The following is a 25763-nucleotide window of genomic DNA, read 5'->3' as shown; positions in this document are numbered from 1 at the left end:
TTATTTTTACCTATCTTTGAAGAGCGAAATGCAGAGCTTTCCATAGGGAAAGAAGCTGTACCAACAAGAATACAGTATTCAAAGAGCATTTTTCTTTTTTTTAATAAAATACTATTGTGTTCATATCTATACAAATAATTATTACAACTATTAAAGTATTACATTTAACAATAGAAATCTCAGCACTCTGAACAAGATCATGGTTTGAGATATTTACACCTGAATGCAACACATTTGTAAAAAGATGTCAAAATAAACAGAACAAGATCTTATTTACAATTGGAAGATGATGTTCCTGTTCATTCATTATAGATTTCTACTGCAGAGTTCCTTTTTTCCATTACAAAATAGTAAGGACTTTCCACTGGGGCTGTATCCAAGTAATTTACAGCTATATAAAACAGAAGCACAGCAGAAAACGCTGGACTGACTATAAATAATTTACATTGTGGAGGGCAACAGCATCTTTGATTAATCTCCTGTGGCAAAATCCGTATTTGCTTCCCTTCCCTTCTCACAGTGAGCAGGCAGGAACAGGGGTAAAACCCACTGTGAACATGGTTGTTTCATATTTGTGATTGCTGAAACAACAGTGCATATTGCAAAGTTGGAAACCTACTTGTAAAAATACTTTTAGTGAGGCAGAAAGAAATACTTTTTTTATTTATCTTGTAAAAACTGGTATCAGCAAATAATAAATGGCTTACTGTGTAACTAAGCAGGGCTTGTTTGCAGAGAAAAGACAGTTTTGGCTGCTAAATCTTTAACCAGTTCACAGAATAGCTTGCTCTCAGTGTAACTAGTGGGGATAAAGTGGTGGTGCTCTCGGGTTTTAGATTTACTCTAAGGATCGCAGAGGCAGTAGGAGGTTGAAAAACACCCTCACGTGCAAACCTGTGTCTGCACTGGCCCTCCTGTCCATGTGGCTGCTACCTGTGCTGGATCAGTGGCAGAAGGGAACGGCAGTAAGTGGATAGCTTCGGTTAGATGATAATAAAGAACGGAGCTCCTTACATCACTGTACCAGAAAATACAAATTTGACTGATTTGGTATAAATAGATTCAATGCTACTCTGTCTTTCCAGTCAAAGTGAGATGATTAATAAAGTGATGAGCATGAAACTTATTTGGGGAGTAGCAAAAGATCACAGCTCGTAGCACAGCTGACTACACTTAGTCATCCAGAAACAGATTACAGTGTGAGTTTGTGACGAAGTCCTTGAGCCAGCACTGCGCAGCTACCTCTGAATAAGGTGGAAAGACAACAGGAGAGCAGAAATAACGAAGCGACCCCTTTTCTCCAGCAATGCTCTCTGCATCTGCCCTGCCACACGATTTGCTCCCTGCAACAGCACTACGGTGACCAGCAGAGGCAGCACAGCTTTAAAGTGCAGTAGGAAATCTGTGCAAAATTCAGGAGGCTCTGTACTAGCACAGCATTTTGTTTGCTTTTCAGAGAGGTGCTCTTCCACCTGGGGAGCAGTGTAGTGAGTGGAGCAGGGGGCAGGAGATGATAGAAAACACATTCCAGTAGGGCTCAGCCACTGGCTCAAATCACTTCAGTTTTCGGTTTCCATAGCTGCTTACAAATGGGGTGCTTTCTCCCAATGAAAAGGTATATAAATGTTAATACGTTACTATTTTATTTCCTGCTCTCATCTTATTCTCCTAGGCTTCTTAAGGGATTAATCAAGGACTACACTGACACACACACAATCCAGCCCTATACCATTTGCTATTGTTTAAGTCATTTAGGCCAAGCCGAAAGCCACAGACAGATGACACTTATCAGCTGTGGCAGTCCCACCCTAGAGGTAGTGCTGAACCTTTCCCTTCTGCTGCTTATTCTGCTAAATTAAGCAGTACGGGGTACTTTTCCTTTCTTCAAAACCTATAAGTAACCTTCAAAAAGGTATCCTGGAAGAGAAAATGTCATTCTCGGGCTAACAAATTGCAATTAAAACCACAAAAATATTTTCCAAATATATCTTGAAAAACAAAGGAACTGTTAATCCTTAGGAGAGAAAGATAAATTGTTGGTGTCATAGATGTTTGCTGAAGAAAATGTATATGCTTGTCAAATTGTTGTTATAACAAAACAGGATTATTTGATCTGCAAAACTCTACCCCCTCTGCAAAAAAAAAAAAGCATATATTGAGGTAAGGTGAGCCTTCCTTAATGTCTTATCAATCTCATACCTAAACACAACAGCTTCAATGGTAGGGGAAAGGAAAAATAAAGGAAAAAAATGAAAGGAAAGACAGAATCGTTTCCACTCAATGGCAAAGATGTTGCAATTGCTCTTCTTCTTCCTGAAAGCAGAGCCCAAAGCCCTGAGAAAGGGCAGCACTTGGAAGCTGAACCACCAACCTGTCACTGGCACAATGTGACCTACAAAACTAAACGCAAGAAGCCTGGTCGATGTGGGACGGCAGGGGTGATGATTAGTTTATGGTGAAGAGGAAAACTAAAACAATTTCATAATTAAAAATTAACAAAAATCACTTAAGGTCTAATTTCTTCTCTTTTGATGTGAACTATCCAGTACCTCCACTGTTCTTCCTAAAGGCATCTGACTGTGACCAAGAGAGAAGCTGAAATCTGTGCAAACCCACAAGTTGTTCTTAAACCAGGGGACCTGGCCAGATTCAGCATTCAAAGACCATCTTGAACAGTCAATTAGAATAAAAGACTGCACAACAGAGCCAATTTTTCTTTAATTAAATTGATCTAAAAGCCAGTCAGCAGGGTAAGTAACAGAATTTGGACAAATGTGTTTATACAAAGCTCTTGCAGCTAGGTCTGCCTACCTTTCTTTTCATAGCAGTCTTCCTGATCCCACACCATCGTCAGAGGATCATTCAGCATCGCTTACCACGATGGTACGTGGTTGAACTTCAACAGAAATTGCCACATTCAGGGAGGGCAATGAAATGATATTTCTCCATCCTGGTCTCAGCAGTTTTCAGAACAAAGTCCTGAGAAGGGACAACAAAGTGATCAGGAATCACCATGCCCTGTCATGACAACACGAGGTACAATCCTCTAGGGAAGACTGAGGGTCGCATGGTAGTTAGTTACTTTCGAGGCACGCACTGCAAAACTCTGCAGTTCCTGCAAAATCGCAATAGTCTTTCTATGACTGAAATGCCTGTGTTGTGATTACCTGCACCACAGGCATCCTGTGGACAAGGACACTATTTTTGGTCTTTATAAACAGAAAAGGGGCACATGAAAGTTACTGACACAGTTACTGCGTCTTTGGAAAATGATGTACAATATTAAGAAAAACTCAACAAAAAAATCACAGCTGACATATTCTATGGCATTTAACTGGTTAATCTTCAATATAACACCACTGAAATTAATAGTGAAATCAATATGAAGGAATAAATATATAGGACAGGACTGTTTCAGTTGGAAGGGACCTACAACAATCATCTAGTCCAACTGCCTGACGCCTTCAGGGCTGACCAAGTTAAAGCATGTTATTAAGGGCATTGTCCAAATGCCTCTTCAACACTGACAGCCTTGGGGCATCGACCACCTCTCTAGGAAGCCTGTCCCAGTGTTTGAACACCCTCTCGGTAAAGAAATGGTTCCTAATGTCCAGTCTGAACCTCCCCTGGCGCAGCTTTGAACCAGTCCCTTGTGCCCTGTCACTGGATCCCAGGGAGAAGAGCTCAGCACCTCCCTCTCCACTTCCCCTCCTCAGGAAGCTGCAGAGAGCACTGAGGTTGCCCCTCAGCCTCCTTCTCTCCAAACTAGACAAGCCCAAAGCCCTCAGCCGCTCCTCACAGGACATGCCTTCCAGCCCTTGAACCAGCTTTGCTGCCGTCCTCTGGATGCATTCAAGGACCTTCACATCCTTCTTAAACCGTGGGGCCCAGAACTGCACACAGTACTCCAGGTGAGGCCACACCAACGCTGAACGCAGCAGGATAATCACTCTTTGACCAGCTGGTTACGCTGTGTTTGATGTGCCCCAGGATGGGGTTTGCCCTCCTGGCTGCCAGGGCACGCTGCTGTCAGCCAGCACCCCCAGATCCCTTTCTGCAGGGCTGCTCTTCAGCTGCTCCTCTCCCGATTTATACTTGTGCCCGGCATTACTCTGTCCCCGGTGCAGAATCCAACATCAGGATTTGTTAAATTTCATCCCATTAATCATAGCCCAGTGCTCCAATCTATCTAGATCCCTCTGCAAGGCCTCTTGTCCTTCAAGAGAGTCAACAGCATCTCCCAGCTTGGTATGGTCAGCAAAGTTGGTAATGGTGCCTTCAACTCCTGCATCCAGATCGTTGATAAATGTATTGAACAGGACTGGCCCTAGAATTGAACCCTGAGGAACAGCGCTAGTGATGGTCACCAGCCAGATGTAGCCCCATTCACTACAGCCCTTTGAGCTCTGCCCTTCAGCCAGTTCTTCACCCAGCACACCATGAACCCGCTCATCTCACAGTTGGACAATTTGTCCAGAAGGAAGCCATGAAGGACAGCATCAAAAACCTCACCAAAATCCAGAAAAACTACATCCACCACCTTCCCTTCACCCACTGGGCGGGTGACCTTATCATGGAAGGATATCAAATTAGTTAAACGGGATTTTCCCTTTGTGAACCCATGGTGACTGTGCCCGATGATTGCATTGTTCTTTAAATGCCTTCCAATAGTACCCCGTATAATCTAATCCATAATTTTACCAGGAACTGAGGTTACGCTAACAGGTCTGTAGTTCCTGGGGTTCTTCCCTCACACCCTTGTTGTAGATGGGACTAACACTGGCTAGCTTCCAGTCAGCAGGGACCTCCCCAGGCTCCCCAAGACCTTTGGTAGATGATCGAGAGTGGCCCTGCCATAACATCTGCCAGCTCCTTCAGCACTCTGGGGTGAATCCCACCAGGCCCCATGGACTTGTGAACATTCAGCTGTTGCAACTGTTAAGTTTACAAGCTCACTCCAGTTTTCAAAGACATCACGAAGTAGTGTAGTTTTCCCAGCAAAGGAAACTAATGTGGTACTACATGCATGCCTGGAATGATGAGTAGGATTACCGTCTTTATATAAAAGTCCTGGAAGCCAGGGCTTAATTTTTCACTAATTTGTCTTGAAAGCCAAACACACCGTTGCACACACGCTGCCATTTAACAAGTGCAAGAACGGCTGTCTTGCTTCCATCCTAACGATCAGACGAGCATGTAACGGACAGTGCAGCTGCTGATTCAGTCCCCCTGTCTCTATCATCCACAACCCACAGAACCACTCATTGTTATGGAACTCGTTTCACCACCTGAGGCAGCCCCTTTGGGATCTACTGCCTTAGGGAACTCAATTTGATCAGAGAACACCCAGATCTGCAGTACGCTTAGTCAGAGTTGAGGACTGACCGTCATTCCTAACCCTCCTGCTCTGCACAGGCCAGTTGCTGCCATTCGGTCGGTGACTACGCTCTGGCAGCCCATTTCACAGTCAGACAAGCTGCCTTGCTTTGAAGTGAAATAAATATTCAATCTATAATTTTTAATAAACACAGAGAACTGATGCACCACTTGGATTTAGTGTCCTAAGATAAGCTCCATCTGAATTAAAAAAGCAATTCCCAGTTTGAATCAGACCCATTTTACTTTGTAGGAAAACATCAGACCCCAGGTTACAAGAGCGAAGACACTGTCAGGACTGACTACCAGACGCAGCCCAATTCTTCTTTATGCTAAAGCCTCTTTACTTTCCTGAATCAGTGTAAAAGGACTTAGCAAAAATGAAGCCTGGGCAGTCAAGCTATGAAAAAACTTTCAGGTCCCTCTTTGTGGGTCCTGTTCTTGAAGATGGAGGAACATCTTCCTTTCTGCTTTTTAAAGAAAAAAAAAAAATCCCTAAAAAATCCCAGGGAGCATGCTCTTCCCTACCCACCCCACTAGGAAAGGCGCTGGGGAAGAACCTGTGACAGGTCCCAGAAGTAGCAAGACAATGCACTGGTGGGCAACACGCAAGTATTTCAAGCTTACCCTGCCCAGAGAAGAGGCCCCAGAGCAGTTTTTGCCACTGTCCGGCTGGTAAAGAGAGGATTGCATACAAGGAGACCTGAAGTTACTGTTATTTGAAGAATCAAAACCACAGTGGTATTTCCAAACACATAAAAGAAAAATATTTCTGCCTTGTTTTAAGAAAAATCACACTGCAGAGCCATTAAATAAATAAAACTTACCTAGTTCTTCCCTTTCCTTTAAAAGAAACGGGACCAAAATTTGTGAAAATACTGGAGACTCAGCCAGCGCGCGCACACTCACTCCGTCTCTCACACACATACAAATGCATCCCGCTTCCTCGTGGTGCTCAAATCACGACGTCTTCCTGGTCTGCAGTGCTTCGGCCTTGACACATCCACCTTCCTCCTTCAGCCGCAATCACACACGTTTAGACAAAAGGTGCATTCAAGTGCAAAGTACTGATATTTACTTGGGCCCGATCCTGTTGGCGACGTTCAGTAAAAACCGTGCCCACAGGGAACGCTGTGCCTTTTGCGGGACGCCACAGGCTCAGTCCTCCTCCCATGTGCTGCCTCGTACAACAAAGGGCTGTCACTCCCAGAAACCAGAAAGCTGATGTTTGAGCAAGGGCCAAAGAAAAGGAGAGGGAAAAAAACCCAAACCGAACCAAACTAAGACATTAAGAAGGTGCTAAACAAGGTACAAAACCCACCCTGAGGTAACTTGCAGCATACGAACAATGAAATGGCAATAAACACAACTGCTGTCTCCGCTGACTACACCAGAAGGAGTTGTAAGCTACATTAAAACGTTGACCAAGTTCAGCAGTAACTGAAGCCACTGTTAAAATAGATCCAAACAAAATTCTTCTTGGAAACAGAAAGTCGTGGGTTAAAGGAATCTGAGTTTTCTAAACCAGTATTTTTAATTGCTGACCATGGAAACACACAGTAATTTTTGCCAGGTAAAGTCAGCCTTAAGTCAAGTGCATGTGACAAGCTTCAAACAGACAAAAGCCGCACAACAAATGTCTTTATCGATTAACGCTGGGTTAACACAGACTTGACTTGTGTTGAGGCTCCTGAAGGTATTTTACAAAGGAAACAGAGAAACCCAAGCCACTTCAAGTTCATCTGTAGTTTCAGGTAAACACATCAGAGACAAAACGAAACCTTTAGCATTTGTTTCCTGTCTCCCATATGGATGCTCTCACTCCTTTCTTTACATCCACGTACTACTGAGGGCGGCCCTTACCCTGGAACAATCAGACATCAAACTTGATTGTTGGAAAATCAACAACCAAGATTTGCACAGCTCTCAATGTTGCGTCCTTACTGTTTACTAGTAAGTAAGCATTGCTATAGGCACTGGTGCTTTAAAGTTAGTAAGATGGATGGAAATACAGTGTGTATATAAATACCCAAAGTACCCATATACATACATTTAGGCAAATAAACAGCGATGCTATGAATGGTCTCTTCAGGGATGCCTGTAAGATCCACTTTCTTCTTCTTAAATATATAAACAATGCATCAGACTAGAAGTCAGTCTATCAGTTTTCATACAGCTGAGCTGCAGTCATGACCTAGAATATGGCTTATATTGTGGGCAGGTCGGTTTGAGGACTGCTTAGAAGAATCTGAAGCAGACGTGTTTGCAATGGAAAGCAAAGGCGACATTGCTGAACCATCTGGAGGAAGAGCTGTGGCTATTTCTGGAAACAAAGATGTCAAGTTAAAGTTGGATAAGTGCGACGTGTTGGTCATGTGCATCGGTGGCATATCCGGAAGCAAAGGAAAACTCGGCTGAGCAAAACCAACAGGCCTGGGAGGAGACAAAATGGATCCAAATCGATTGTTTAAACTTCCACTACTCGGCTTCTCCGTGCTTGGGTTAGGAAACATTTGATTGGGAAAGTAAGGGATAGAGATGTCATTGGAAAGGGTAGGATGGGCAGGGGAGTAAGGAGGGTAGAAGGATGGCAGGGTATTCTGAGGATCGACCGGGATTAGAGCTGGTGTTCGAGTGGCACTAGGCTGAGTGACTGGTGGGATGAAAGAGGTATTGGCATTTATCGGTGGATTCATGCCACCCTCTGGAATAAAAGGGAATCCAAAATTCTGAGATAGAGTGTGTTGGTCAGGGGCTGGGTTATCATTAGAGACTTGAGGGCCATCAGACATAAATCGGACAATGCTTCCTCTTTTTTCTATCGCAGACTGCTGGCGCCCAAGGATCATACTGCCGCTGGCAGACAGAGGAAGATGGGGAAGACTAGGGTCAAAGACGTTTCCATGTCTTTGATTTCCAGATCGATTCCTTTCGGGCTGACGTATTTTAGAACCTCCGTTATCTTGCAGAGGATGCCTCGACCGCTGAGTAACTGAAGAGTTTGGCTGACGAACAGAAGGTTGTCCTTGCTCGCCATTTCCGTGAGAAACTGCCGGGTGAGGGTGAGTTGGCCTCACAACTCCATGCATGTTGCTAGAAACAGGCGTATTCATGTGGCTCTTAGTTCCATGGCTGTCCGTCATCCTCATGGGATTGGACTTCTGCACAGAGATGTTTGGGCTTGTATTGCGACCCTGAATGTCTCCCGAGGAAGAAGAACTTGAAAAAGGAATATTCAGAGAACTGTTCCTTGTGTTAATTGCACCAATAGACATGTCACAGCTCTCCCTACTCTGGCCATCACCATCTCTTCGGATGTGGACGCTCTCCCGTGCTGGGGGACAGTTGTACTCAATCGTGGAGGAGGCGCCGCACTGCGTGTTCCTTTGATGTTCTGGGATTGATCTTTGGCTTCCGCTAACTTGATCTCCAAGGTGCGGGGCAAGTAAACTCTGCATAAAACTTTGGTGGCATGCGTTTTCATTTTCCCTTGATGGCAGGGTATTCCCTGTTGGAATACCCTGTACTGGCTGGTAGGGCAATCTCTTCTGTCTTTCTATGGACGACGGCCCAGTATTTTGACTGATTCGAAAAGCTTGCGACTGCATGCCCCTGAGGGATGACACAGAATTACCGATTTCGCTGTTTCTTGAAGCCTGTACGTCGAAATTGCCCGTCGGTTGTTGACTGGGTCCAGCTGGCTTAAATGTTTGACAATCAGAAAGCCGCTGCACATCTGAGCCAACTGTATGGTCGACAGATAAGCGGCCCTGCATATTATGAACAACCAACCCTTTATTTCTAGAAACATCGAGATAGCTTCTCATTTCAAGCTGGTCAGAAACCCTAGGGCCTTGAAGAGATATTCCTATTCTCTGTTCCGAATTAGAGGGCGTCTTCCCAATCAGTGCCTCAGCAGAGTAGCTGGAAACTCTATTTCTTTCCTGCCTATGAGGGGTGCACGTCATATCTGACGGTCTGGTTACGATACTTGCCTGGGACACCATTTGCTGGTCTAAGCCTCTTGAGGTCATAAGTCTCTGCATCTGATTGTGCCCTGACACATGTTCAGAAGCTGAACCTTGCTGTCTGCTGCTAACTTCTTGTTGCTGTTGATGCATAATATCCTGATTTATATGGCTCTGAGGGTGGTTGTGATGGTTTCTGCTTGTTGCAGGATTTTCACAGTTCTTTTCAGGCTGGGAAGCTCCAAAGTGCTGCTGCATCTGCTGCTGCATTTGCTGGTGGTGAGGATGAGGCTGACCACCTTTTTGCCGTGTTTGATCACTTCCGTGGTGTTTTTGCTGTAGAGAAAGTTGTGTGGCTTGTGTTCCCTGGATGAGATTTCGTTTCTTTTGCATCTGCACCTCCTGCTGTATTGTTCGCTGTTGGTGGACGCTGTGGGGTTGAGAGTGGACCGAGTTCTCCCCATGAGTGACGTGGTGCTGCAGCTGATACAAGTGGTGCCTTTCTCTTAACTGGCCAGCCTGCTGTTGCTTTAAGTACGGATGATTACTATGAAGGTGAGATATACCTTGAGCAGGAACATGTTGAATTGGCTGCAAGTGCTGCCCTGCCTGGCCTTGCTGCTCTGAAATCGATGGCTGAGAACCACACTGAACTTCAGTTTGCCTCAAAGCTGGCGTTACAAAGTTGCTGTTTGATGGGAATAACCTATTAAGGCCATCTGTGTGCCCTTGATTGCTCACTGATGCCACTGAATTGGATGAATTAGGAGGAGGAATCTGACTGACTAGCATCTGTGTTTGATCAGCGATGCTCTCTGGTGTTCGGTTCATCAACGCCATCCCTTCAAGCCTTATGGGGGTTGTCTGGCACTGCTTTTGCCTCTTTGCTGTAGAGAGCAGAAGGTCATCTTGAACAGCCCGCTTGGCAGAGTCCTTGCGACCTTCATGATTTTGCTGCTTTAAGTGTGACTCCTGCAGCTGGGGAGCCTGCATGGTGCTTGCCCTAATAGCATTCAGTTGTTCCTGAGCATATTCACTCATCATAGCGGGTCCTGGAGACTGGTTGATGTACGTGCTAGATGGAAGGGAGAGGCTCACAGTTGCAAGGACACTTGCTGGCTCTGAAGACTGGGATAAACTTGAGCAACTCACGAGGGGATGGACAATGCGACTCTGGTGTATCAGATTATTCACGCTTAAGCTGGTTATGCTTGGTGACTGGGAAGTGGAAATCTGCAAAGAAGCGTTTGATGTTTCCACACCTCCTACAGAGCAGCTTGGCTTTTCAACCTGTCTATCGACATTTGTCTGTACTGTATCCTGAGTACTGAATTTATTTGGTGTTGCTTCCAATGGTCCTGCATTGTTTTCTTTCACTGGTTGAGCTTTAAAAGGCTGTTGCTCTCTCTCCAAAGGTGCAACTTCGGTTGACTTAGAGATGGCATCCCTCATGTTAACCTGTATTCCTCCTCCACCTTTCTCAAGGTTTTCCTGGTCAAAAATAGCTCTTGCTGCGAGAGCTACAATGTCAGTCTGTTCTGAAAATGTGCAGCTGTTACATTTACTGGTTGAGGTGTTGCTACTAACGTCTTCTCTGGTGGTATCTGGCAGCATAGATGCAACTGAGAAGCCTCGACTGCTGCCAGAGCTAGTTGACATCGGGGAGTCTGCCTGCCTGCTAGTGATAAGGGAAGCACTGACTACTTCCTGATCAGGAATGCAGGAGTGATGCTGGGAAAGAGTATCCCCTTCCGTGTTCATTAGCAGGAGTTCTTGCTTCTCAGGCAAATCAACACTTGATTCTGCTGATTTAGCGTTTTCCATGGGAAAATTAGAATGCTCCCCCTGAACAGTAAATGAAGAGGTTTTTTCCATAGCTGTTCTTTCTTTCGTGAGATCAGACAGCATTTTTGTTAGACCCTGTCCTTCTAACAAGTCTGCATCTTGCATTACTGCTGAGGAATCCTGCGCAATGTTGCAGGACTCCGAAATCGGTCCTGCCTTGGAAGTATGACTTGCTGTGCTGCTTTGTGCTGTGGACATCCCAGCAACCTGAGAATGCGTCACATGTGCTTCGGTACGAGAGGATGCTAAGGTGCTGGGAAGTTCACAGGGTTTGGGAGACTCTGACAAGGCAGAGCCGGTTGGTGGACGGTTCTGAGACCCTCGGGCCTGCTGGCGAGGAGCAGCATCTTTGGCAGTTGGCGGGACGAGCGTCACCTGCTCTGACACCACAGACGCCAGCGGCAAGGAAGCCGGCGCCTCTGCCGAGCTCTGCTCGGGGACAGAGCAGGTTTTGGCTGCCTGTTCAGAGCTTGCACTCTCTTCGGAATGACAGTCAGAAACGCTGACAACATTCGATGCTGCCACACCACTTGCCTGTGACGTCGCTAAAGCTTGCGATACCGCTGGAGCATTTTCAAGCAGCCCCTTACCGCTTGAATGCTTTGCCACCGTTTCCATGGGAGCAGAGTCCACCTTCCCTGTGTCTTTGCAAGGAACTGCTGGACAGGATGCTTTACTGTTGACTGCTTGGTGCTTCTTCGTACTTGGCTTTTTGTTCATCCTTTTTGATTTTGCATTGGATGGCAAGCCAGCGGCTGCTTTTTTGGGGGAAGCGTTTATTGAATTAGACGTGCTAGTTAGTACCGAAACCTCCGCAGGCACTGAAGATGCCACAGAAGTTGGTAGTGACACACAGTTAACTGTGGCAATCTGGTTATTGACAGTTGTAGGATTGGTAGGGTGGCTGAGAGACAAGTGTAAGCAGCTCTGTCCAGCCATTTGCGATATGCTTTGATTGAGGTTAGCTAAAGCACCAAACGTATTGAGGGCAACATTGGTATTTGGATCTTCGCTGGTGGTGGGTTGAATAATTTGCATAGGGGCTTGATTTGAAGCTCCAGATGAAGACATCACAGGCTGCAAAGCAAAAAGCTGCCCGTTTAATGAGATAGTTTGAGGATGCTGTTGATTTGACATTGTCACTGAAAACGTTTGTGTAGAGCTAGAAGATGGCAAAGAGGATGGTCTCGGTAATATATGGACAAGGTGTTTCCCTCCAAAAGTCTGTGGAAGAGAGGCATTTTGTACGGAGCTGCCAGAGTTCGCGATTGCAGTGGGCCCGTTCACGGGAACTCTTACAGAAGTGGAAGGCTGAGCGGAGAGGAGGGGAAGAGGATTCTGATTAGCAGCTTGTATAATTACAATTTGCTGACTAACATTTTGGCTGGGAACTTCCGCTCTCACAATCGGAGGGCACGGAGCGGGGTTTGGAGGCTGGAGAATGATGACGTTCTGGTTAGCTGGTGCTCCTGTAACAGCTGACGCGACTGGCTGAGCCATCTGAATCACCTGCATAGCTGAATTTAATGGAAGGATATTTCCTGCAGCCTGAGTTTTAACCTGTGGCTGGCTGATTAATGGCTGCATAGGTAAGGGTGGGCACGAGGGCAAGGTAACTACAATCTGTTCAGCTGCCTGGCCATCCCCAGGCAGGGAAGTATTCAAACTGATACTTGTAGTCAAAGGCCTGCTGTGAGCAGAAGATACAGTAGCAGCACCATTAACTGGCTCGTTTAATAGTGCAGTCATTATACCGGATGGCGTTTGACTTAGTGGCTGAACAGTATTTCCTGCTAGCTGCAGAGTTGTCCATGTGGTCTGCGTGTTTCCAGCTGAAGGCATCCGTGTAAGGCTACTCATGTTTTTCAAGTCTGAAGTGCCAACACCCGAAGAGCCTGAAAAAGACCAGCAGTTCTCCAGGGGACTGGCAGGCAGAGTGCTTATTGCTGTCACAGCCTTAACTCCTTCTGCTGCAGAAGTCACAGGCATTCCAGCACTACTTACTAAGTCTGTACTTTTGAGGACATTTACAGAGGAAGAACTATCTGCAGTAGACAGTCTCACAGATGGCACGCAAGCTGTGTCCGTGGTTGAAGTGACACAGCCTTCCTGAACGTCACTCCTAGAATTGTGTGTATTTGAGCAAGTGTCATTCACCTGTTGAACTTGGGAGGCTTCCGTGGAAGCACTGGAAGGAAGGCCAATTCCCTGCAGGAGTGTTTTCTTTGTTGATTTAGTGCCCTCCTCATCATTTTTACTTTTGGGGAGATTTTGATCATTCGGTTGTGCGTTACTTGAAGAACACTGCAGTTCCTGTTCTGTTCCAGATCCAGACGTGCTCTGTGAGCTGGCAGTAGCAGCGGCGAGCACGCCTCGCTCATTCTCTGAGGTGGAAAGCTCAAGAACGTTCCCTGCTGGAACTGGCTGAGCGGATGCCAGAGGAGAAACTGTAGTTTGCGACCAGGGCTTGTTTTCTGTGGAGTAAATACCAGAAATTGTCACAGGAGTCACTAGGTTGCAAGTTCTCTGGACTGGCACAACGTTGGCTGTTTGCTTTTGTAAATTATGACCAACGTTAAATGTTATTCCCTGGACAGACGCTCCTTGGTTATTTCCATTGGGTTGACTCCCATTTGAATAGACAATGATGTTCTTTTGAACCTGATCACTGGGAATAACAACCGAGACCTTCGCATTTTTGAGATTTCCCTTCCAGTGGATTGTAGGGTCATCATACAGGCAAATATCATTTGCTTTCAGTAGTTCGATGTATCTCCCGTTTTCCTTTTGCAGTTCATCCAGCTGTTTCCGGAGTTTTTTTATCTCTTCAGCTACAAAACAAGGAGAGCACTCTGTTACATCAGCACCAGAGCAAACACTAGGTAATGTTACCGCATGACTTGGAGAGTAAATACTATGCAGTATTGAAATAAATTGTTAATAATGGATGCGCTTTTCAAATGGTTAACATAACATAAATGAAGACTCCTATCCTGATAAGCCTCTTTACTGAGCAGGAAAGTGAATGAACTTCACAGACTATTCCGTACCAATAGCAGGATATGTCAAATTATTTAGATAGAAAAAACATCAGGACTATCTCAGATGAAACTGAACACTAATCAAATTGTTTAATTACTGAAGGAAAGATGAGCACATTAATTTATCTTTTTCTTTTCCCTGCTCCTTTGGAAACACTAAACCTCTTTTTATTTAATTGATAAATCTCACGGCTTTCCAGGACAATTTAAGTTTCATTACATCTAAAAATGATATGCAAAATTAAATACAAAGCACTTGTGTAAAGCCACAAAAACTGGCAAGCACTTGGAGATGGCTCATCTAACTAGGAAAAACACCTAAGTTTTTCAAACCCAATTGCATTGACAAGATAAAAATAAAACTATTTAGAATTCCATTCTATGGGTAGAAATAAAAAACACAAACCACAACATTAGCTCTGAGATTATTTCTGTCATACCACCATCACTGTATTTTTATGCATCTGTTCAAGAAGATTTTATATGATGCATTGTATTTTATAAAACAAGCTGTTACCACTTTTACAGCATTTCAAATAAAAAAAAAGCTCTATGCATGAAGGGAATTCCATGTTTTCAATGAAAAAAAATCTAACTGAAGTTTGTCAGAAATCGTTCTGGTCACTACAGTAGAATAAATCGGGACAGAAGCTACTACATGATGTCGCATCACCTATAAGCTCTGTAATTACTGTACATCACAATGTGCTTGCTTCGTTATCTCATAGCTATGTGCAAGAACACACACTTGGGCATTCTGTTGGCTTCTTGTTTCAAGATATTCTAAGCAGCTGTATTTTTCTTGTATGTGTATAATGTTTTGGGGTTCCCAAGGTTGTTGATCCAGGCTTTTGTTGTTAGTCAGTACTAACAGACACACAGTGGAAGTGAGCGACAGACATTCTAGAGCCTCCAGCAGCATCTGTACTTACCCTGTTCATTGTTCCCTCCATTTAACAGTAGTTCATCATTCTGTCTTTTCATTTCTGTTATATACTTAAAGGCCTGATCCAGGATCATGTTCTTGCTCTTTAAAAGAAAACATATAAAATCAGGAGAAAAGTCTTATCAGTGGTCTATAGATCCATTAATGATGAGATTGCAGTTGCTCCAAGAGGTCTTTACTTTAAAATTGTGCTAACCTGAATGATTCTCTGAATATTGCTGGGTGAAGTTTTTTTGTTGTTTGGGGGTGGTGGTGTGTGTTGTGTTGTGTGTGGGGTTTTTTTTGGTTTGGTTTGGTTTTTTTTAGATGAACCACAGGTTTCATGAGTGATACTGACCCTAAAATGCTACGAGTTTTTACAGAATAACATTTTCAATGCCGAAGCTGACATTTTCCAATGCCTGAAGCTAGACGCTAAGGCCACAGAACCCAAACAGCAAGCATCATTTCTTGCTGAGCAGCATAAAATTCACGTTCACTAATAAACATATACATTGCATGAAAATTCCAGGATACTGCCTTGTAAATATTTTATTAGGAAAGAAACAAACATGGAACAATTATCCAGAGAGTTGTATGCATAATTTTGAAACTAATATACTGGAGAATATGGGAAGAGAAAACATGCCATAACCTCACCACCATCTTCCTTTTGAAACTATGATTATTCTGTCTGTGAAACCCCTCATTCGTTTCTTAATTTCTTTCTTATTCTACTGTTCTGCAGGAAAAGCCCCTGCTGTAGATGGCTCTGTCTTGAAAAAGACACTTCTGTGCATCAACCTCAAATCATTTGTCTTGCTTCATCTTTCACAAGGACACTGTATTAACCATTATATCACTTTCTGAATTGCTTCCATCCCATTTTATGAAGGATGACAAAAATAAGCATGTGTGCAGTTCTATTTACATCTTAGGACATTAAGTGATCACCAGTAAAAGGCAGAGAAGGGATTGGAGAATGACCCAAAAAATGATCTTGCTTAAATCATAGCTTTCACCACTCGAGCATCATACAGACTACGTTGAACGTCATCAGTAGAAAATTACTTTGACAAAGAGGAGTTGCACAATGTAACCAGTAACCCACTGGCCAAATCCAACCTACTTCTGTCTAGCCTGCCGCCCCACCTACAGAGGAAAGAAACGGTGAACAGCTATCCATCCATCCATCCATCTGCTCAATGCAACAGGTCAGGCAGCAGCCAAAATACAGGATTTTATCTTCTGTTGTTACTAATGTTCAGGCACCCTGAATGAGAACTTTGGGAAGCTGGGAATCAAATGCACACGCAGACATCAGCAAGCTGACCAAATCGCTATGGGCAAATCAGTCTAGCTTACACCTGCTCAAAAATGCTGCATGTATGAATTAAAGAGAAGATCAGTCACATTTCCAACTCATACTGTTTCATTCCTTCAGCAGCCATGCGCAACACCTTCAGATAAAAAGCTCAAAATCTGCATAACTACATTCGTGTGGCCCTACACTTTCACAAAGGAATTCTATTACAAATAACTTTAAAAATACTAAAAACTAGTTCAGAATTTCAAGCATATTAATTCAGACAGTTTTGCCTTCTTCCTAAGACAAATAGCAAAATAAGTGTTTGTACTTCTACAGACAAGGAAACACACAAGCATTTTACAGGAAACTTGTATGTACCTCTGAATGGGCACTTACCTGCTTAAGTGCTGGAGAGCAGGGAATGAGTTCTCCAATTCTGTTTATCCCAGCATTAATCTTCTTCTTTCGATGTCTCTCCACTAAGCAAAAATAACACGTGCCATGTCAGCTGGTTGGGCAGGTCAGCACAGCAGCACTAGTACCAATGTAAGGGCTCATAAATACATTATTTCATGATGTACTGGAACCCTCAGTAATTTGAGAGAGGAAAAAAATTCCTCTAAAATAAACCTCAGTTATTGAATTAATGCTCAGCAGAATTAAAAGCGGTAAGATAAGAAGCAATATCTTTAAGAGGTGGGGATGTTCTGGACCCCTTTGTGGAAAAGAGGAGTTACTGCAACCCAAAAGTCAGGTTTTGATAATGCTTTCTACTTGAGTTTTATGAAACCCTTTTCAAAAGGCAGATAGATTAACTTCAGGCATACAGAAAACAAATGAACCAAGATTATGGTAAGAAGCCGTTTCAGATTTGGGAAGGAAATCCGGGTCTCTCAAATCCTAATGTCAAGTTTAGCATCAAAAGAGAAATAATTTAGATTTTTACCAGTTTTCAATCTTAATTTTAAATTTATAGTGATGGAGCACCCAACACTATAGCTGAAGCCCTAGGTAACCCTATCAGTTACTCTTTTTTTATGTTCAAAGGTGTAATTATTCTGCAAGGTCTGATTATGACTGAGAGTAAAGAAAATATTTAATGAACAGTATTTCCAGTGAATTATCTATTTTGGAGAAGATCAGAAAATGTTTCATTTATAGTTCTCTAGTGACATCACTTACCCCTTGACAAGGCCTAAATAGTGATGCAAAGGGTCTACACTACAAGTCTGGCACAAAATACCTTTGGGCACATTTTTTTCCAGGCAGTATTAATCTCTGTTTTCCACCCACCACAGTCCAGCTTCTTTCAAATATAGTTCAGTCTCATGTAGCTATTTGTTTTGGACTGAAATATTTGTCTATGCAAACTAAAACTATTAGATGCCTTTTTCCCAAAGAGCCTGAAAAAAAGTTCTGTCATGGCTTTGTCAAGATTCAAATCAACGTATCATTTGTTCGTTGTGCTGAGTGTCACCTTGTGGTTTTTGCACAGCTGGGATGCTTTTGCTGGCACACAGAAACACACAGTGATCCGCAGGTGAGTATATTTTATTGTGCTCCTTTACAAAGGACATACTGATTTAATTTGAACAGTTTTATTTCAGTAGCCTGTCAGTTCAATTTACATTTTTCAAACTACTAATTTTTTATGTTTCAGGACAGACTGGTGGTGTTGAGAGAAACAGGCAAAAATACACTAAACACAGCAAGACAAGGTCTTTTCTGCAAGAAATTTACCACATCAATCAGAGCAGCTGTATAAACACTAAACCACATGATCCTTGGGACTTAATTTTTATATATCTTACTAATATATACAGGTATCACAGTGGTTGTGAAATGCTATTCCTTTGTTTTGATAATACTTTCCATGCTCTGCTCAGCTTATCCTAAGCAAGCTACAGGGTTGATGGGAGCTGGTCCCTACATCGTGCAGAGTTCAGTCCAGTAGATGAAGAATTTGGAAAGCTATCGGCAAGCAAAACAGGAACTGAGAATTAGAACAAGATTGGCAATCTTAAAAGTAAACTTGATAAGACTGTTTCCTGATACTTCTTAGTTCTTAAGAAATTGGCCACACCTTGGGCACAGCCTGACAAGCACTATATTCCACAGCCTTCACAGGGAAACTACTCAGTGGGTTGGGTTTTTTTTTTGTTTTTCGGGTTTTTGTGTGTGTGTGTGTGAAGGCCACACAATAACGCTATTTAATAAAAGAAGAACTGGAAAAAATTCTTAGGATGAACTAGGCCAAAACCTGTCAGACCCTTTCCCAGTCCATCTTTCTGCTGCTACTTGTAGAAGATGCCATTGGAGCTAGACACTGGCTAGTCGCTGCCCGAGGGATGTGACTCCTGCAACACACAGCCAGTATCTGCACAGAATTTCTGGGATGCCAGCATCCAGGTGAGTGCCTCAGGGACAGGCTACAGGAATATTTCTAATCTAGGGGACCTCTAAGTATCTTGGATTGGATATCTCTCTCTGTTTTAAGTGAGTATTATTTGTGTGCGAATGCCTGTGCATTTATTTTCCTTCAGAACTGAACACAACTGAAATTGTTTACTACTTAGTTTACTAGCAATGGAATGCCAGGGGCATGGTCCTAGTTCATACTTAGGCTGCTACTGTAACCTTGTACTGTGGAAACCAGCAAACTAGAGACCAATTGAGAAGCCCTTCTGCACAGACATTCTGGGCAAGAGCACAGAAAGGTGTTTGGTAGGGTGGGCTTTTTTAGTGTGGTAAACTCCTATGGAGGAACCTTCTCCATACAAAATATGTTACAATAGTTCAAAGCATCTGTGCTTATTTCCAGACCAAACAACAAAGCATAATGTTCCTACCTGCATTATGTGTCTCACGGTTTTTCTTTCTGTGAAACATGAAGGGAAAACAGTGATGTGAAACAGAAGAGAAAAAAATCCACATACAAATGTTTCTTTTATTTTTTCCATTACAGCTAAAAATACGAAATATTATATTCTGCTCTGTGAACAAGAATGTAGTAGAAGTCACACTCACAAGGATTGGTCTTAGACATTAGTATTAAACAGTTTCCAACAAAAGTTCATTCGTGTTCAGACTTAAATCAATTTCAGTATAACAAGGTACAGCATAATACTCCATTTGATTACTGTTACGTATTTATAGGGAAGAGCTGGATTTTTATGTTCCTGTTCAGCAACAACTGTTACGCTATCCAGTGTTCAATAAGGCAAAATACTAAAAAAATAGAACTAATTTCTGAGCAACAAGATATTTAAGCATTTGTTTGAAAGATTGCTTTTACGTTCACTGTATCAATGAAAGAGGAGAATGTGTTACCATGCAAATTGATTTTTCCAGACATATTACATTCAAACATCATACTTTCTGGTATCAAGCATGCTTCCTTTGTGTGAGAAACCAGAATCACCATTCCTCTGCAGTTGTGGTTCTTTACAGCCTCAAAATTCTGTCTAGGTATAATTTAGGTATGTGAGGGTTATCTTTGTTTTCAGATGGCCACCTGGGATTTCTGGACTGATGGCAACCAGGTCAGAATCATTGTGCAATGCCTCAAATAGTCAATAAATCCCAAATGTGTACTCTACATATATAATTCAGCTGTACTGTATACATGCAGAAAGCTAAATACTTTCAGGAAGTATAGTAACGCAAAGCATGTGTTTTCTGGAAAAAGAAATATTCCAGGAAAAAAAATATCTTTCAAGAGATTTCTGTCCAGCAGTGCACTCTCAGTCTAGATGCTTGGCTAGAGTATGCAAAAAGCAGAGTAGCATCTTCTGCTCTCCTTTTCCACTGTTACAACACAGTCCAGATGTAACAAGGAATCTGAAGTGAGAACGCAAGATATATGTGGATGACATGTGCGATTACTACGGGGCATGTATCCTTTACGCTTTGAGTTGATATACGTTTATTTCTGGTAACTCACCAAAAGTAGTGTGCATCTAGAGTAACTTGGACAACAATGACTAGACACTAATGCTACTGCAGATGGTCAGACCTGGAGACATTTGTTAAGAAATAATGCCTACAGATGAACATCTTCAAGTCAAATAAATGCCAAAGGAAGCCTGTGCATCTACAACTATTCGAGAAGTGATGAATCTTCTGGTCATTGAAAACTTGCACCACCAGAACAGGAATGCATGTAAATATCATTTTAAGTGGTTTCTTATTTTACATTAACCTACAGTTCTCTCACTTATATCCGAAACAATCATCTGCCAGTCAGAACTGATCATACATCCTAAATATGTACAAGAATATAAAGGCTGGAGAGACCCAGCTGCCCTTTGATTCCCATTACCAATTCAGAATCCAAAATACTCTATTAGTAGGGTAAGAGTCACAAAATTCACAGTGACTGAAAAAAATTCTGTAGGACAAATCAGTGTTCTCTCTGAGCTTTTTTTATCATAAATCATATCCTACATGGCCACCTAGCATAGGATGGATGATGTATTTAACTACAGACTGAAGGATTCCCCTACCAATTATCAACATGCTACTACAATGGAATGAAAACCTGGAAAAGTTGTCATGAACTCAGAGTCATTTTGTTACAAATTTTGATCATAGTGTTACTGTGCAACCTCAAGATGGATTTTGAGAGTAAGATCCAGATTCCAGTGGGAGTTGAGGAAGAGATCTGAATTATTCTGTCAAAAATTAGTATAGTGATCCCCCAATACCTACAAGGAGTCTGCAATAATACAGGTTGCGCTCTGAGGTCACGACACAGTTTTATACACATCTGAGTAGCCAGTGTAATAATCAAAGAATCTCTGTTGCCTTAGTGGCCCAGGTAGACATGTCTTTGACAAATAATTTAGCATAGATAGGAGAAAAAAGAAAGGGAGTTTTGAGCCACAGCTCCCAAACTTTTGGATCAACTCTGGTCAGTCGTCAGAACTTCTTGTCAATATCCTTACTGCCAAGCTTTTAGCTAGAAACTTCGTAACTGTGACATGACCGCAGACTACAGAACTACAAAATAGTCATTTTCCCACGCAAACTCACCGATGTTGCTTCTTACTAGGTGTCTCATTCTCTGTCATCTCTGGCATGGTTTCGGAGAAGAGAGCCTGAAGAAAATTGTGGAAGGAATTAACAACTCCTGCACTCTTCCGGATTCTTAGCATATAGCATTTGTTAGATCGTTTTGCCTTTAACCACAACACATGCACAAGTTCATCACCTTGATGTACAACAGCTTGTCATGTGAGCATTAAAAATAAAGTACATTTACCTAGCCGGGTGCTACGTGAATCCCTGTTGTCTATGATGAATTGGTTTCCATTTCCTCAATTACTTTAAATATAAAAGCAATTATAATCCCAACTACTTTAAGGAAGCAAGAAGGAAAATTAGAGTTTATAATTGTTTTTTGAGTGGAAGGAAGTATGGCTCTTCCTAACTGAATATGCATTCAATTCCCAGTTCTAAATAAAGTGTGAATGCTAAGCAAAATACAAGCTACAATGAGGACATTTTATTAAAGACAAATTTAGAGTGCTATTAATGTAGCAAATTATAAAACGTACTTGTTAATGAATTAACATACTGCTTAAAATGGCCCAAAATTATGCCCTTTGTTCTCATAAAATTTAGTTTAAAATAAAGTCATGAAATAAATTTATATATAGGGGCCTAATGAATTGCATCTCATGTATCCTCATCTTGAGCACATCAGTAGCCTGTATTTAAACAAACACAAGCATTATGAAAAAAATAAACAAAAGATGAGATTAAGTCAATGATGGTCAAGTACGTATCTACCAGAGAATGAATTTGAGAGACCAAGTTACATGGAGTATACTGTAGATGACTACAGGAAAAAAATAATAAAAATCTATGTTTTGATAAGGCTGAGGTCTGTATTTAGTTCATGCTTCTGCTCGTTCTCTCCCCGACCAACCTGTTATTGCAACTCTTCCCATGAGCCCTCAGACTCCTTGTAGCTTCACCTCTCCCTGGCTCCTCCTGGAAAGCTCATTGGCTTCTTTTAGCAGGCTTCATGTCTTTAGGGTATTTGTTTGTTTGTTTGTTTGTACTGTAAGGAAGCGGGGGTGGTTTTTAATATAAATTTCAACATCAAGCAGTTCTTAATGTAAACAGAGCCTACCATTACTGACACTGACATCAAAAACAAGAAAAAAAAAAAAATCCTTAGGAACCAGAAAGCCAGCCAGCCATAGAGCTCCCAAAGCACTGAGGCATACACTTCAGAAAGGGCTGTGTGCGCACACACCTGCATGTATGTGCATGTAAAGTTAACAGAAATAATCTTGATTGTGCCAGAACAGAACTCTGATGTTGTTCTCTAGTCTTTATACTCTAAAAGGTTAACTGAATGTAGTGCTCTCCTTCAGTAAAGATTAACCAAGGAGAAACATCATAGCTGATGCTGTTTACCACTCCACTCCTTCTTTAAGTACTTTCTCTGTTCCTGTGAAGACAGGGGAATGTTGGCAAACCACAAAGTTAAGCAAACCAGTGATGTCCAGCTTGGGGAACTCAAAGTGCCTGAAGTTTTCAGGAACCTAATTCAACTCCTCCACCTACACAATGGTGTTCACACCACCACAAAATTAGACACAATTCCCCCAAGATGAGTTACAGCATTACACCGCTCCAGTGGGCATTACATTCAGCCTACCTGAAACACAATCACCAAAGACTTCCTTAGCCCATTAATAGGAGCGCATCACATTTTAGTTATATTTCTTCACAGGCTTTGCTTTCTCCATTCTCACTGACCAGGCTCTGCATAAATTATGAAAAAAATCTTGATGGAGTTAACAGTCTTTTACTGCGGGAAAAAGTAGTGGTGCAACTTCAGCACTTTCATTCACTCTTTTATAAATTACTTGGTCTTACTTCATCTTAAAAATCAGATTTCTTTTCCTTTAAACCCATTTAGCTTAATTCACTAACATTTGAGTTTTTTGTTTACGTGTAGTGCAATTAGTCCAGTTGGTAACTCAGATCCTCTAAGTTAGCAAAAATTCACAACTGAAAGCCAGGAAAGCCAGTTTCCCACCCAAGGCATCTATAACTTATCCCTCCTGCACACAGCTGGTGATGGTCAGCAGTACTTACTTATTCTAGCTGCATTCATTGTATTCGGTGCAGCTGGACTGAATGATGAAAGGGTTAGCTGGGAGAGCTTAGCAGGTGTACAATTCTGATTATAAAAACCAAGCAAATCTGGTCAGAGCCCAGCCATCTTTTGCCCTGCTGGCAACCAGACAGATGTTCATACGTACATTCAGAGATTGAGGTCAGCACACCTTGTTTCAGTGGGGTTTTTTTCCAGTTGCGTCAAAGCAGCCCAGCAGCATCTATACCCATTAAGGCTACCAGCAAAGACACGAGAAGCAGAGTAGCTAGCCGGTAACGCTACGCTCTTGTATATTCCTCATTAAGACAACACCTTGTATGTCACGTAAAACAGCTATTCAAGGGGGAAAAGAGATCATCTAATGTAGTGTATGCAGCACCAGATATTGTGTAGGGTAAGGATGCAAACACAGAGTATGTGGATATAGTTCTGGTACAGCAAAGTTCACAAATGTTACGCTTAGAAAAAGGAAGATGCTGGCTTGCATTGTGCGGCAGTCACATACCCTTGATTTTTCTGCACCATCTGTAAGGACAGAGTTGATGTATCTGTTGTTGGGCATTACTAGACCATGGCAAGTATGGTGGAAGTCAGAGCAAAAATATGAGAGAGGTCTTAGTTTTGGTGAATTTAATGTTTCTGAAAGACTAAGATATTCACCAAGCAACCTTTTTTTTAATCATGCAAATTCATACAACTTGAGAACCAAAGCAATATTTCTGTGTTACAATATATTTAATATACAAAGCATTAACGTGAACCTAGATGGCCAGTTACCGTTCAAGGCTCCAGATAGAGCACAACTGTGTGAAGGTAAAGGGTGTAAAAAAAGCAGCCACCCACAAATACCCTGCCCCAGAACAGACACAGCTCTTCTGACTCCACCTGCTCCTCCCTGCACACAGGCCAGATAACATCCACAACCCCATCTTCCCCCTGCCCCGAGTCACAGCACTCACCTCTCCCGCCTCCCTCGACACAGGCTCTCCATACTCCTATATTCTTCTGCCCAGGGTGTGTGTCCCCTTAGCTCAATGGTTATTCCTGAAGGCACCATCCCTATCTCTCAAAGTCACGCTCTACAGAGTTTTCCGATTGCCTTATTTCTTCTTCCTGAGCAGATGCCTTAAATGATTCAGCAATACATTGCATATAATACTTGGGAAGACAGGCAAGGCCTTAGTGGAAGTTTGTGCTGAAATTTTTTAATACAGCTTGTAACCATCTTTTGATCCTGAAAAAATGGAAAGCCCTTATTACAAAGGTGTCAAAGATTCCCCATTTCTGTCTTCCTCTCCTGCACTTTTTTTTAAAATTATGTCCAAATGATGCCACTCCCTGCACGTTTCAAGTCAGATGTCACTCAATATGCACTGAGTGTATAAGCCTCAGAAACTATCAAACATAACTTTAAATTTGTATTCGATATACTTCAGTTCTACTGGGATCTAGAGCCCATTTCATACAGAAGACAGGGCATAGGAATGCAACGAACGTTATTTTAACTTCACTTTAGTGTGGAATTACTTTAAGCAAAGTTTATTAAAGTTTACCGTTCAACTGATGTTTTCCCGAAAGTTTCAAAGCAGTTTTGTGGGAGCATTAAGAAAAAAAAAAAAGGCTGTACACATTATCTAATTAACTGGTTAGTTTATTTCAAGTTCTGACTTTCTACCTGAAAAGAGGTGGTTAACTTTGTTAAACAGCAATTGTATACAACTCTGGGGTTTCTATTGCTAGATTGTACTGTAAGAAACATGGTGACCTGAAGTGTTTTTTTTCCTATTCTTATTCCATAAGGACAAAAACCTTTGCACTTCATACACCTCAAAACAGCTAGAGCTGGCAACACCATGGAGGCGGTATTCTTAAGAGCCACAGAATATATGGGCTCTGTGAATTAAAAAAATAAAAATAAAAAAATGCCTAGGTGGAGACTTCTGTGGGTTGATGAATAATGTTTACACTGTCTCCATTTCTTCCTCGCAGCTGTTGTATCACCAGAGCTTTGACAATGTGTTTCTCTTCTTCCATCTCAAGTAATACTTCTTCACAGAGAGATTCCTTCACTGATTCTCTAAAGCAGAAAACATGTATTTGCTTTAAAATACATTTGCCTCTGAGCTTATAAGTTCACTCATGAAACACGCTCACTTGACTC

At 42.3% G+C, this 25763-nt stretch overlaps 2 protein-coding genes across 5 annotated transcripts in view; one reads left to right on the top strand and one right to left on the bottom strand.

The window, feature by feature from the left end:
- The window catches only part of ATP6V1A (ATPase H+ transporting V1 subunit A), a 219842-nt gene that overhangs the window by 121265 nt on the left and 72814 nt on the right, over positions 1–25763 (top strand). The window lies entirely within an intron of this gene.
- USF3 (upstream transcription factor family member 3) overlaps positions 78–25763 on the bottom strand; it is a 37896-nt gene continuing 12210 nt past the window's right edge. For 2 of the 4 annotated variants that reach the window (XM_075764510.1, XM_075764534.1), the window contains exons 2-6: positions 21499–21563; positions 19314–19342; positions 16861–16943; positions 15163–15259; positions 78–14020 (exon numbers count right to left, since the gene is read on the bottom strand). In XM_075764510.1, coding sequence (XP_075620625.1) covers positions 7545–14020; positions 15163–15259; positions 16861–16943; positions 19314–19342; positions 21499–21563 — 6750 coding nt within the window. In that variant the 3' untranslated portion in view covers positions 78–7544. Of the gene's footprint in view, positions 14021–15162; positions 15260–16860; positions 16944–19313; positions 19343–21498; positions 21564–22396; positions 24214–25763 lie in introns of those variants that run through there. The other 2 variants (XR_012837433.1, XM_075764524.1) reach the window with 2 other exon arrangements.

The sequence above is a fragment of the Balearica regulorum genome, chromosome 1 (assembly GCF_011004875.1).
Source record: "Balearica regulorum gibbericeps isolate bBalReg1 chromosome 1, bBalReg1.pri, whole genome shotgun sequence".
Classification (NCBI taxonomy): domain Eukaryota; kingdom Metazoa; phylum Chordata; class Aves; order Gruiformes; family Gruidae; genus Balearica; species Balearica regulorum.
The sequence above is the reverse complement of the archived record's forward strand: the minus strand, read 5'-3'. Positions and strand labels throughout refer to the sequence as shown.